This window comes from Vipera ursinii (genome assembly GCF_947247035.1).
Source record: "Vipera ursinii genome assembly, chromosome: 1".
In the NCBI taxonomy this organism is placed as follows: Eukaryota; Metazoa; Chordata; class Lepidosauria; order Squamata; family Viperidae; genus Vipera; species Vipera ursinii.
Window position 1 is genome coordinate 40,963,164 of NC_139512.1, and position 15,376 is coordinate 40,978,539.

The window sequence follows — 15,376 nt, forward strand, 5'->3', positions numbered from 1 at the left end:
AATTAAAAAATGGGAAGAACAAGATTCTATCATCCCCTCATATTAGGAAAACAAACATCAGAAGCCACGAACTTTCTCTATTCATGGAGAGTTAGAAAACCTGGTCTCAATTCTACAGATGTGTTAGCCTTCAGCTCACATAATCTCTATACAGCAATAGACATTGGGAAGACTGGCTATGATGGGGTTAAAGTCCAGTGTACCTGGAAGGCACCATATTTGGAAAGACTGTTTTAATCTCTGAGATGCTTCTAATAATTCTTCTAGAATTTGACTCTAAAGGAAAGGGAGGAAAGCATACCTACCAGGAACCAGATTCCAAACTGGCTCAGAAGCCGCTGGTCATGCTTGTCGTCATCTTTGTTATCAAAATCTGTGTTGTCCAAGGAATGATGAGAGGAAGACAGGCCCAGCTGCCTCCTGCGATTGAGCTCGTACTCTCTTTGCTCAGCATGGAATTCAGCCTCTTTCAGCAGGCTAAAAGATGAAGAACACCTAAGATGAACTCCAAAACCTCGACATGAGTTCAGTGTACTAACTTTCAGTGTCAGGAAGTGCGGCTCCTTGGACTGGAACCATGGGTGAGTCTGACTGAGCATTGTGGGTTCAATACATCTGGGTGATACCAATTGGGAAAGACTGTAATAATGGAGGGCAGAAAGGAACATTTGGCTGTATTTAATTAAGCTGGTGAAGGTTACCTGATGACAGCTTCCACCGTACAGACTAATTCCTCAGCACCGCATTCACGGGTATTGATAGGAGGTGGTGACGTCTGATAAAGGTGGGTCTCTGCTGTTGCCCCAACTTCATTGCTGTGATGATTTGAGTGGCATCTTTTGCAGTAACGCACTGGCCTGTTACCATGCCGACCACAGCATCCAGCAGAGAAACATGTCACAACAGCCCTCCTAACATGTGAGCTGCAATTCTGCAAAAAAATGAAAACAAAATAAATGTGACACAGAAGTAAAACTCAACTAGCTGACAGTCAAATAAATTTACATTTAAAACATTACCTTGGAATGGGTCGAAAAGGTGACATGCTCAGAGAGTGGGGAAATGTAGAGTTCAGATGTGAGCTATAGGTAGTCCTTGACATATGATCACAATATAGCCCAAAATTTCCATTGCTAAGCAAGATCGTTGTCCAGTGAGTTTTGCCTCATTTTATAATCTTTCTTACCACCGTTATTAAGAGAATCAATGCCATTGTTAAGTTAGTAACATGGTTATTAAATTAATCTGGCTTCCCCATTGTCTTTGCTTATCAGAAGGTCACAAAAGGTGATCACATGATCCTGGAACCCTGCAACTGTCATAAATACATGCCAGTTGCCAACTATCCAAATTTTGATCGCGCAACCATGGGGATACTATAATGGTCGCGTGAAAAACAGTCAACTTTTTTAGTGCCGTTGTAACTTCAAATAGTTTCTAACTAAATGGTTATAAATTGAGGACTACCTGTACTAGATTCTAAGTTGTCACCCTTCTATTCAAAAATGGAAAACCAAGCTCCCAGTCCCAGTATTTAACACTCTATACTGTTTCTTGTTAACCCTGTAAGACAGGGGTCCTCAAACTGGGCCACTTTAAGCTGGCTAGGAAATTCTAGGAGTTGAAGTCCACAAGTCTTAAAGTGGCCCAGTTTGAGGACCCCTGCTATAAGAGATGGCTTGCTTCACCTCAAAGAGGGTGCTTGTTTGACCTTGAAACTGTAGGAAACTGGCCAAACACTCCAAATGAAGTTTCTGAGTACATGCAGACATTTTTAGCTTTTGAACTAGTTTAAAGCAAAGGTTATGGCTACTTTTCTGTTAGTCATTTGGTGGTTGTATTCTGTTGTGAAGAAATTTTAAAAAGGTACACACCTGTGTCTTTGCTCAAAACCCACCTTCTGAAGGTATGCACAATAGTATTCTTATGTTTACCTCCACCCATAATAGTATAGGACAAATATATTGTGGATAGATTATGCTTTGCAATAAATCATCCTTCACTCATAACTATTGAAGAATTTTTCAGAGACAGAGAGAGACCTTGCCATTTGGATATTCAGCTCTTACTATATAATTTTACTACCAAGTTTTGGAGTTTTGTTTTAAACTTATTTGTCAAATTGATATAGCTGCCCATCTCACAAAAAGCAACTCTAGGCAGCATATATCTGATCTATACAAATTCTGCCATAGATTTGTATTTCCATAAACAAGTTATCCCAGTATATAACTAAGTCCAGCATCTGAGTCACCATTAAGTATTTGACTCCACACTCAGCAATTATTTTATGCCTGATTTTGCCGGTAGATTATGGAACTCTACTAAAAAAAAACCATCTAGATCTCAAAAAAAATCTTCTCATCTTTGCATAACATGACAAAAAACCAAAAAAGAAAAAAGAAAAACAAAGCAAGATGGAACTTCTTTTAACTTGATGTGCTACAGGATTCTGTCCTTTGTTTACAAACTGTGAAATTCTGTTGCTATGGCTTGGCCCAAAGCCATGATCTCTATTTGAATCATAGAGGACAACCACAATATTTCAGACAGAGCAAATAATCTTCTTTGGGGGAAATTGCCATCTAGAAGAAAAATAACATCACAAACATTCTTCCTTTCAGAGTATATCTTTGTTGTGCTGGCTCCCTAAACTACCTTTGTTGTCTCTATTCACTTCCACAGGCTTCTTGGTTTAGCAATTTTATATGAAGCATGCTTGTAATTAACCAGACATTGTAATATTAATAGCAGCAAAACAGCTCTTAGAATTGGAGGCTGAATGTCAACACATAATAATCAGAACAATTTCAGGATGTTTGAGCAAGACACGATGATTTACATAGAAAGACTTTTATACAGCATGTGATCATGAGGTGAAGCCAGAAACCAAAAAAAAAAAGCTGAGTGATATCTCATCAGACATGCACTGCTACCTTACCTTTTTTTGACATATAGCAGAAATTTCAGCTATAAGGGAAGGGAAATTAAAATCAAAAGAGTTATGATCACTCTGCCACCAGGTGCAATAAGACAAAGAGGCCAATAAGTGACTTAAAAATTATCCAGTAAAGCATAATTCTAGGACAGTCTCTGGCTTCTGGATCTTATTGGGTTATCAGTACCTTATATGGAAGCTAATTAGAAACATATTTACATTAAGTCATTATAGGGTATAGATGTATGGTAGGTCTGTCTGTAAGAAAGAGACTGCTTTGCTTTATGGCTCCAATCCTCCACCTTTTATCATTCAAAACAAGGCAAATCTTGCCCATTTCTCACTTGCCTGGAACTAGTTCAGGCTGGCCCATGACAGAGGCAAAAGCAAGATAATTACTCTTCCAATTCTATGCCCCAAAGCCAACTAAATTGGCAGCTGAATCTTCCTTACACAATTCTTCCTAATTTAGAGGTTACAGAACTTGTTTAAATAACACCGACAACCTTATCTGCCAGCACTCCGATATTATTTCCTAGCATCTGCTGCCCGAGATAACTGTCTCTGTCTGCTGCCTAAGATAACTACCACAGTCTAACAGTATGCCAGGCCTAAACATAGTATTGGATTCTGACTTGCATAACGTAAATTGTTGCATAAACCCATTCAATTCCTAAGTTTGGAGGCTAAAATATTCATACCAGGAAGACATCATCATCATCATCATCATCATCATCATAGTAAAGTTGGAAGGGACCTTGGAAGTCATCTAGTCCAACCCCCTGCTCAGGCAGGAAACCCTATACCATTTCAGACAAATGGCTGTCCAATCTCTTCTTAAAAACTTCCAGTGTTGGAGCATTCACAGCTTCTGGAGACAGGTTGTTCCACTGGTTAATTGTTCTAACTGTCAGGAAGTTTCTCCTTAGTTCTAGGTTGCTTCTCTCCTTGACTAGTTTCCATCCGTTGCTTCTTGTCCTGCCTTCAGGTATTTTGGAGAATAGCTTGACTCCCTCTTCTTTGTGGCAACCCCTGAGATATTGGAACACTGCTATCATGTCCCCCCTCACCCTTCTCTTCTTTAAACTACACATAACCAATTCCAGCAACCGTTCCCTATATGTTTTAGCCTCCAGTCATGAATTACAAGTGAAAGTTTTAGGAATAGTGAAATAACTTTGGATTTGGCAGGGGAGGATAATCTACAATTTAGCATTATACATCTCTGGTGAAAATGGACAGGACATTTCAGAAACTGCCTGGACATTGACAGTAAGAACACTATCCAAACTTAATTACATACAACTTCTCTGTTAGTCTTACATATATAACTGTAGATAAAAGTATGTTAATATATGCATTCTAACACTATGACTGTAAACAAAGATGTTGTCTTCTTATCTATTTATAAACTTAATGAACGTATTTTTACTCTTATCACTCTTTTAAAAAATATTACATCAATCTAATCCTATTTTTAAAAAAGACAATTACATAAGGCTTGGAACAATTTGCTTGAACAATTTCAGTATATGCTTGATTGTTTGAAATGGATTGATTGAAACTGTTCAAACAATATGCTTGAATAATTTCAGTATAGGACTTCAGTAAGTCCTTGACTTACAAATGATACCAGAATTTCTGTTGCTAAGCAAGTTTGTTATTAAGTGAATTGTGTCCAATTTTAATGGCTTTTTGGCACAGCTGTTAAGCGAGTCACTGTGGATGTTAAGTGAATCACAGGGTTGTTAAGCAAATCCAGCTTTCCCCACTGACTTTGCTTGTCAGAAGCCAGCTGGGAAGGTGATCACATGACCCCAGGATGCTTCAACAGCTGTAAATACATGCCCATTGCCAAGTGTCTATATTTTGACTGTGCGACTGTGTGCTGCAATGGTCATAAGTGCAAGAACCAGTTATAAGTCATTTTTTCCAGTGCCACTGTAACTTCAAATGGTTGTTAATAAATGGCTATAAATCGAGGACTACATCTGATTGCTATTCCCTTTACAATCCTCATTGACAAAGATAGGCAGTTCAGTTTCACTGAAATTTCAGGACCATAAAATTGCTTCCTATTTCTCCCCTGAATTTAATAGCAAACCCCTGAATCCACCACCAATAATACTGATAAATAGCATAGATAGGTTCAGCTTCCAACTATCTCAAACTCCAAAAACAAACAGTCAAAATTTGCAGCTCCTTTTGCTAAATTATAATATCCCTGCCATATGCCTTGTAGGTTCTGCACCTACAAAAAGTTATTTTAAAAAGTGCTGCCCTTGTCTGTAAAATATTACTTACCCTTTTCTTCGGTGGTTAGTATTGCTCCATGCGAATGCTTTATTACTGGCTATATTTTTGTCTATGACAAGTAATCTCAACCAATACCAGACTGTTAGGGAATATTTAGAGTTATCCCAATAACTGGACCAGGAAGTTTGTCTTAGAGTATGGCAACTGGCATAAAGTCAGCATGTGTAGAAGAAGGGCTGAAGCCCAGTGACTTCCTGTTATGGCCTATATCACTTTCCTTCAAAATGTAAAATATGCTTCACTGTAGAATGCAAAAAAATTACTTTCAGCCCTTTCCATCACTATCTACAGGCGCATATAAAGGAGTGTTAAGGCTATCAAATATGTGCCTGTATCATCCTGGACATCCATTTATCAACTGGAATGTCCAAAGCAGGGATTCCCTTCTTTTTTTTAATCTTTCAGCAAACACAGGATGTGCAAATGCTGCTTCACTTCTCAACTGTTGGAATAATTGCGAGGGATTCTGGGAGTTACAGTACAGCAAAATCTAGAGGTCCATTGGTTGTCCAATCCAAGATTAACATCATTATATCTGATTAAAAGTCAAATATAGTGTGATGGTTCACATTAGCCCTAAAACCAATGGGCATGATATCCTATTAAACGTAACGGTTGCATCCAAACTTAATCATGGTTAAAAGAGAGCTACTCGAGATCTATGAATTTTAATGAGTATTTCAAATCTGACTAAGTCCAGATTCTATTTAATGAAAGAAAGGGTCTTAGATTTGCAAGAATAAGAATTAATCACTTTGAGAATAGCATGCATATCAGCACTTCCCTTAAAGAATAGTCCTGAAATAGGAACCTAGAAAACTAGTTTATCTCAGACTGTATGTCCATTTGCCCCAGGCTTGCCTACGCCGAAGATGATGATAAAGCTCTTACATTCTAAGATGAAATTGCTTTCACCACTATTTGACTGTTGAGCTGAAGAAGGAAGAAACTGAACCTGAGATTTTGTACATGTAAAGACCTTCCATCAAGCTGTGAAATGTCCTTTGAATGTCCTTATAACATATCACAAGTCCATTATTTTATAAATATCATTATGTCCATACTGTGAATATTACTTTCTCTCGTATTACATTCAGTCTTACCTTGTGGTAAAAGAACATCAACCAACCATTCACTGTGATCCCTTAAAAGAAGAAAAAAAAGAATCAGAGTGGACTGTGATGTTATCTATCCCTTCAATGAAACACCCATATTTTGAATATAATAAGTGATTGTGTATATGGGTTAGGTTCTTAAGAATTCTCTCAGCAGAATTCCTGCGTGTATTTCTACAAGTTGGAGGAGAAAGATTGGGAGACTTCCACCAATTAGTTCTTCTGCTATTCTTACACTTCTGAAAAGCTGCTTCACATGCCTGGGAGAATTAAGAGAGGGAGAAGCTTTTATTTTTATTTTTTTAAAATCCCATTTATATCCCGCCCTTCTCCGAAGACTCAGGGCGGCTTACAATCTAAAGCACAAATCAATGTGCTTAGCAATAGCCTTCATTCTATGTATATGTCTGCTTATTAGGGCTTTCGCCCCCCCAGAGGCATTATGGGACACATTGCCTAAAATTAATTCCCCAATTAATGGAACTTCCATTAAACATACATGAAGGGAAGAGCTTCCAGATAGCTAACTAGGATCCAAGCTTTATTTTTTACTTCTAAAACAGCAGCTGGCAGCTGGACAACATTAGCCTCTTCGTCATTCATTTATTCCAAGTCTGCCTGTCAAATTCTATTTTTTTATGTTACAAAGAACACTCTAATTTAGAAGATACCAAATTATACAGAAAGGAAAAAAAACTATTTGACAAAAAGATGAAATACTAAAAAAGAGAACAAATGGCTGTGTCAAATACCTCATCCCTGTAAAAAGGCAGGCCTCCTTTCCAAATTAATTATTTTTGCTTCAGATTTAAAGCAAGGGTTATGTTAACACAAAGGTGACTTTTATAAAATGAAAACACTTTTTGGTAATTTGCAAATGGTGTCATTATAATGCTAAAACAATGAGAAAGCAGCACCCTGAAACCACACCTTCTGATCCATGTGTCCAGGAATTGGTGGCCACATACTTCCAATTTTGGTAATAATCGGCTTTTAAAACTTAAGCAAAAAATAATAATAATGTATTTTCTCCACTTAATGAACAATCCTGGGTTAGATTTCATTCTTAATAATGCTATTTCAATAAAATAATATGTGTTCCATTCAGAGTATCTCATTAAAGCAAATACTGTTAACAGTGAGAAGTCCTATATACTTAAAAAACAATGAATGAAGGGGGAATTTACAATAGAAATTGGATTTTTTTTCTTACCAAGATTGAATTCCTTCGGGGGCTGTGTAAGAGTGCTAGATAAGGGCTAACCTGAAGGCAACAGCAGGAAGAGTCAGACCTTAAAGTAGGAAGGTCACGTCTCCTCTCTCCCTTTTTTCACCCTTTTTGACTTGTGACTTCTAATGCTATGTAGCCAGCAATAAAGCCTATGTTACAACAAGCTGAATGATAGTTGAATTTATTTATAGAATAGAATAGAATAGAATAGAATAGAATAGAATAGAATAGAATAGAAAAGAATAGAATAGAATAGAATAGAATAGAATAGAATAGAAAAGAAAAGAATAGAATAGAATAGAATAGAATAGAATAGAAAAGAATAGAATAGAATAGAATAGAATAGAATAGAATAGAATAGAATAGAATAGAATAGAATAGAATAGAAAAGAATAGAATAGAATAGAATAGAATAGAATAGAATAGAATAGAAAAGAATAGAAAAGAATAGAATAGAATAGAATAGAATAGAATAGAATAGAATAGAATAGAATAGAATAGAATAGAAAAGAATAGAATAGAATAGAATAGAATAGAAAAGAAAAGAATAGAAAAGAATAGAATAGAATAGAATAGAATAGAAAAGAATAGAATAGAATAGAAAAGAATAGAATAGAATAGAATAGAATAGAATAGAATAGAATAGAATAGAAAAGAATAGAATAGAATAGAATAGAATAGAATAGAATAGAATAGAATAGAATAGAAAAGAATAGAATAGAATAGAATAGAATAGAATAGAATAGAATAGAATAGAAAAGAATAGAATAGAATAGAATAGAATAGAATAGAATAGAATAGAAAAGAATAGAATAGAATAGAAAAGAATAGAAAAGAATAGAAAAGAATAGAATAGAATAGAATAGAATAGAATAGAATAGAATAGAATAGAATAGAATAGAAAAGAATAGAAAAGAATAGAATAGAATAGAATAGAATAGAATAGAATAGAATAGAATAGAATAGAAAAGAATAGAATAGAAAAGAATAGAAAAGAATAGAATAGAATAGAATAGAATAGAATAGAATAGAATAGAATAGAAAAGAATAGAATAGAATAGAATAGAATAGAATAGAATAGAAAAGAATAGAATAGAATAGAATAGAAAAGAATAGAATAGAATAGAAAAGAATAGAATAGAATAGAATAGAATAGAATAGAATAGAATAGAATAGAATAGAAAAGAATAGAATAGAATAGAATAGAATAGAATAGAATAGAATAGAATAGAAAAGAATAGAATAGAATAGAATAGAATAGAATAGAATAGAATAGAATAGAATAGAATAGAAAAGAAAAGAAAAGAATAGAATAGAATAGAATAGAATAAAATAGAATAGAATAGAATAGAATAGAATAGAATAGAATAGAATAGAATAGAATAGAATAGAATAGAATAGAATAGGAGAGTAGGGATAGGAATAGGAATAGGAATAGGAATAGGAATAGGAATAGGAATAGAATTCTTTATTGGCCAAGTGTGATTGGACACATACAAGGAATTTGTCTCCAGTGCATAAGCTCTCAATGTAAATACAAGCAACAAGTGATAATCACAATCGTAATCATAATCATCATTTTCAGAGATGCTATGAACAGTAGCGGCTAACTGATGCTTGAATTTAGGTCAAAGACAACATATGATTTTCATGATATTAGTTTCCCACCTCTGCTATAGATCCATGGAGCAGCATGGCAGGACTGAAGCAACCACAAATTTGCCAGTTGTCTACTCCCATATGAATCTTGAGTCCTGGATTTTGGATCCCTTCTGAAAGTTAGCCCATGGGAGTTATCTTGGTTCAAAAATTGTTGCCCATGATACACTGTTTCACCCAGTTAAAGGTCAGACAAAAGAGTTGTAATAGTATATAGATTTTACTAAAGACTGAGATCAGAAATAGAGGCATCCAGTAGAACTTATCTTTGAATCTTAATTCTTTTTGCTTAATATCAGTCAGGACATGGTCACTACTTCCAGCTCTGTTTTTATTTATAAAATATTTCCTGCAGTATCAAATGAACTGCATGACTTAATAAAGCAAATGTAATTATTTATTCAACTAAAAAAATTAAATTGCTTTTCTTTGCACAGACCTGTACATTAAGTAGTAGTTTTTTTCTGCTCAGTTTCTATTTCAGTGTCACTTTAACTTAATCAGGCTCCAATTAAGTTAAGTTGTGTTTAAAAAGTTTAACACAACTTTTTAAAGAACTTTTAAAATAAATGCCTCTTAAGTTTATCTCCAGTTATCTGTCTTTGTCTGTCTGTCTGTCTGTCTGTCTGTCTGTCTGTCTGTCTGTCTGTCTGTCTCTCTCTCTCTCTCTCTCTCTCTCTCTCTCTGTGTTTGTGTGTGTGTGTGTGTGTGTGTGTGTGTGTGTGTGTGTACGCGCTACCCACCCTGCAATCCTCTGGCTGCATTCTTCACAAAGATAGAGAGGGGGTGGTTTATCACCCAAAGCCACAGATAAAGAAGGGTCTACGCACATCTGAAATACACAGGAAGCGTGGAATTAGTTTCTCATTCCCCAAAAGCACTCTACCCACATAGAGCTGCCTCACTAGAGGGCAGCTATATTTTGAATGAAAGAAATTAACATTATAGGCCCTGGATTTCCTTTCATAGTTCTTTTAACTTGGTGCTTGAATATGGAGAAAGGATTACTGGTGATGACTGACAATGGCACAAATGGGTTATATTATTATTTTTTTGAATGCTTGTGTAATATATTTTGCTGCACTGATTTAGTAAAGAAGATATTAAGAAATAATATGCTAATTTGTAATGAGGTAGTTTGGCACATTTTGGGATTCATCAAGCAAACTAATATGCAAATAAAACTGGTCTGGGGGAAAAAGAGCATACTGTTAGTTAAAATATCAAGAGAATATGACTTTGCTTGCCAATCTGAGTTGCACAGCACGTTATGCCATAATGTAGTCTATTTAACACATTCCTTGTGCCTTTGTAAAGTATGATTTACAGTATGATTTACAGCTTCATTTAATGTCTGTATTCCCAGCCAACTGTGGTTCAATAAAACATAATTAATAAAATCATAGTTTAATGTGATGTATGAAATTTATCGTTCTTTACTCCTTATAGTGTTGTGTTAAACTGGAATCTATGGGTTGAATTCTTCTCCTGTTCACAAAATATTTATCATTTACATACTAGAATTACAGGTGGGAACAACATTTACCATAAGGATTCAATCTATAAAACTTTGCATAGTGTAATTCCACTCTGGTTACCATAAAAGTCTTATTTTTAGCTCTTCATTAAAATTTAGCTCAAAAGCTAAAATATCAGTTCATAAGCATCGAACATATAACTCTTGTCATCAGCACTACAAACATTCAAATACGAAAGACCACAAAACACAACTGCAGTAAAAAGAATATGGCTTTTCTTTTCATAGCTAGCATAACTTTGAATAAATTATACCTATTACTCTATCTGAAATGCAGTGTTGGATTTATAGTTAGTAATAATACTAGCAATAGCACTTAGACTTATATACCCCTTCATAACGCTTTACAGCAGGTCTCCCCAATTACTGGACCCACTAATGGACTGTGGCCTATTCGGAATTGGGCTGCATGACTAGCTGGCTGGAGTATGCGCACGCAACTCAACTTGCGTGAGCGGCAAGCCGGCAGGCACTCGTGTACATCTGCACCAGCCCATCACTCACAAAAGGGCTGCGTCTGTACCTGTGTGATTGTGGGCCCACTGCTCACTCAGCTCAGTTCCCCTCCCCACCAGCTGGGCCACCAAGATTGGGGGCTGCTCTCAAAGGGGTTTACAATGTCAGCATATTGCCCCCACCAATCTGGCTCCACATGTTACCGACTTCGGAAGGATGGAAGACTGAGTCAACCTTGAGTCGGACAGGATCAAACCACTGGCAGTCAGCAGAATTAGCCTGCAATAATGCATTCTAACAACTGCACCACCACAGCTCTTATTACTATTTTTTAAAACTCCAGTTTTCTAGCAAAAGTAGTTTGGACTTTCTTTCTTTGGTCATGCTTTTCTGCATTCTCATTAGACTTCTGGTTCTTATCTGGATGTGTGTGCAAAGGACATGGGAGGGATAAATAAGTATCTTTGGGAGGGAAAACAATTCTATTTAGTGTAGAAGTATAGTAGAAGGTAATCCTCATTTAGTGACTGCCTTGAGTGGTGACAGACCTCAGTTACAACAGTAATGGAAAAGTAACTTAATGACTAATCCTTCTATTTACAACCTTCATAGGTCTATAAAGAAAGAGAAAGCTGAAGTAAAACCATAAGCTCAGTCACAATTTCAGTTGGCAACCCTTCACTTAATGACTGAGTTGTTGATTCCAATTGTGGTCACTAAAGTCCTACAGTCACTACAGAACTATATGTAGAATTTTCAGGATCAAAAAGTGGACTTCGCAAAAGAAATCATCTTCACAATCTCTTTATGGAAAAGAGGGATTCATCAGGAATTTCATTAATAAAAGGCGAAAGATTTATACGATATGAAGAGAAACCAGAGTATAGGAATTTTATAATGGGATTACCATAGTTATACTTGGCAATGCCATAGTTTGAGTGGTAGACAATGACCTTCCATTCTGTTTCTAATGTCCTGATTATGCCAGGAACAACTGGGATAAGGCTGAAATGGCCACTCACAGGGCACACTTTAAAGGGTACAGAAGTGTTCATTACCTTCACAGCTGGCTTGTTAATTGCATTATGGCATTCAATATGCTGACAATGAATGGGATTCCATGCTGAAAAATAAAGCCACCATGGATAAAGTTGCACAGGTTTACTAAAAGCTAAATAGTGGTAAAATTCAGCATTATATGAAACCATAAATATAGTCTGAAGGAATTTCAACTAATAATGTCTCTGTTTCATACCTCAAATATTTAACCATGGGATGTTAGCACAGCTTTGGCAAATATAGAGTGAAGCATAATGAAAGAATGTATTGTCATGAATTATCAATTAAGATTCAACACCCAGTAATGCCATTTAAAGTATGCCAGGCTGTTTATAAAAAAGAAATCTGTCTGAGAATCTAGAGATTAAAATACTGGGGTTGGAATTTAGATTGGACATATCTATAAAACATTTTCGTAAATGTTAAATGTGAGGTACTCTTTATCATTCTGCATATCTTTATAAAATTACATATAAAGTATTTTTAATTGCTGGTTCAGACATCCATGTTAATCACTTTTGCAATCCAATTTATACATAATTCATCACAGAATTACGGTAGTATAAAATGTAAAATGGTAAATCTATCATCACAACATCAAGCTTTTTTTCTAGCTTTAAAATGCAGAACTATGTACTAACAGACTGAGTTCAGTTGTCAGTTCAATCTTTTTCCCATGCAGCATTAGCTAAACATCATATGCTTATAGAAGAACTTACAACCTACTTTTTGACAGCATTTAACTGCTTTTCTAGTTTGGAAACAACTAGAACTGCTTTCTTAATTAGGAAATTAGAAATTTGTCTCCATTTTTCCCATTTTCCAATTTCAAAAGTTCTAATCCAGAGCTCATTACAAGGTTATGAACATTTTATACAGAGGAGTCAATGCTTAAAAAAACTACTATATCTCAGTGACATTATTGATAACTTCTGCCAATAAATTGTGTTAGCATTAGTGCATAGTTTGATGATCTCAATTACCCGTATACTGTAGTCCTCGATATTCACTTATTGCCCCGGGAGGCTTTAAGTTGGGCCAGTAGTGGAAAAGCATTTGGACTGCAGGTGGCTTTACTTGAGATGGGCCATATGCTATTACATATAGCAAGTCCTAGAGGAAGTCAAAGGGTGTAACACATTTAAATTCAGGCAATGGCAGCCTTTTCAGGTGCAGTGAGACACAAGTAATAGAAAAGTGAAAACAATTAGCAATTCAATTATCCTTCCCAAGACTTGGAGGCAGTTAGACTAAGGAATAAGCCTCACTGAACTCAATGGCCCATATGAGTTGAGTAGACATGCACAGCACTGAAATCATGTACAGTGCTCTACATACTGGTCAGTACATAGAACTATTTCTCTAAGAAGTCATGTACAAAACTGCAATGTTGTCTCTTTCCTGAGAGTATCCATCCCCCCTAAGGATTTCAATAACATTATCACTGATATTACCAAAACTTTGATCTACCTACAGAAATCCACTCACTGGCTACTTGTGCTTTTGAATCTATTGTTATTGTTTTCATGCTTATATACCACAGCAACAGGGGAACAGAAATTTAGCTTTAAGGAGCAAGGTACCTCCGAATCAGTCCATGAATTTGTTTACAGTGCCAGACCTCTGTTCACAAACTTTACATGTAAAAATCCATATTGGATTTTCACCCTAAATTTTCTGCTAACATAGTAGTTATCATTCTCATTCAGAGGGGTACAATGCTTTCTGGGCCACAAGCAATGTTCCACAAAGTAGGAGAAACATATTAAAGCTGAAAAACTGAACAAATAAAAAAGAGATGATCCCTCAAAAAGAGATAATCCATCAAAAAGCCAGACTAAAGGACTCAACACCTCTACTAAATTCCAGGAATATGGATGGGTTGGAAAAACATGTTGCCCAGTTAATGCTAAGGCAAAGGAGGCAGAAAGCAGGATAAGGCAGAAGTTCCCATTAATGGTGGAATGGATTGCCAAGAAACTCTTCAAGGGCTAAGAAGTTTGCTGCAGATTCATATAACCACAATAGAGCTGGTGATAAACTGATGGAGTATCTGTAATCCACAAATACTGTGACAACAAACAAGTCCAAATTGTCAGAAAGAACCATGGGGGAAAGCCCAGAGACAGAGAGGCGATGGTGGGTGGTGGGAGAGCAGGTAGAAGAAAAGCTTGCCCATATCATACATGGTTCTTCTAAAAGATTGAATCAATGTTTCTCCTCCGTATTTTTGTTTATCTGTTTATACAGGGGTAGGCAACCGCGGCTCTTTTACGACTCATGGACTTCAACTGACTCAGGAATTCTGGGAGTTGAAGTCCATGAGTCATAAAAGAGCCGAGGTTGCCTACCTAGACTTTCAGTGGAAAGTCTAAAATGGGAAAAATACATGGATAAATTTATGTCATTCTACAATGGATCTGTATTCTAAAATTTCAGGAAAGGAATTAGAAGTATAGTTTCAAAATGATTTAATACTTCAAAATGACTAACTTATTAATCACCGTATGGTAGTGTTTCCATAAAAGATATCTGGTCCCAAACTTACTTTCCATACTTCTTGTTTGTGTTTCATAAGACATTCCAGTAACTGACAGTGATATACTGGAAAAGAAGAGACAAACAGAAGCAAATCTCTTTAAATGACAAATACTGTATATATTGTTTTATTACTAACTGGCAAATCAAATACTTTGTGCGATTTCATAAACTGAACTGGATAATCACTATCCAATTAGAACAAAAGCTAGCAACCTGAATCCCCCCCGAAGATTTTAGTGCATCCCTGACAATAAATGGGACATAGTGTTTTTTAAACAGGAGAACAAATAAAGCAGGTCATTTCCAAAATATCCAAGCATTATTTTACCACAGCACACTTTGTTTACTGTCTGAATGCTTTGCTGCTAACCATTGAAATAGCATTGCCTTCTTTTTATAAGGAGGGATATCTGTAATCAGTTACTTAACACACAGAGATTAATTAATGATTTTTGCCCTCTTTTCAATAGCATATAGACATAAAAGTGGAAAATTTCATTAATTAAACATTAGGCTCAGTTAAT

General features: G+C 35.8%; 1 protein-coding gene across 3 annotated transcripts in view; it reads right to left on the bottom strand.

Annotated features, from left to right (window-relative positions):
- The window catches only part of UNC79 (unc-79 homolog, NALCN channel complex subunit), a gene marked incomplete at its 5' end in the record, with an annotated part of 150,964 nt that overhangs the window by 112,329 nt on the left and 23,259 nt on the right, over positions 1-15,376 (bottom strand). For all 3 annotated transcript variants that reach the window (XM_083379454.1, XM_083379453.1, XM_083379455.1), the window contains 8 exons: positions 306-477; positions 702-931; positions 2,942-2,970; positions 6,358-6,398; positions 10,003-10,091; positions 12,311-12,375; positions 13,295-13,424; positions 14,860-14,915. In XM_083379454.1, the coding sequence (XP_083235580.1) occupies positions 306-477; positions 702-931; positions 2,942-2,970; positions 6,358-6,398; positions 10,003-10,091; positions 12,311-12,375; positions 13,295-13,424; positions 14,860-14,915 (812 nt within the window). The remainder of the gene's footprint in view (positions 1-305; positions 478-701; positions 932-2,941; positions 2,971-6,357; positions 6,399-10,002; positions 10,092-12,310; positions 12,376-13,294; positions 13,425-14,859; positions 14,916-15,376) is intronic.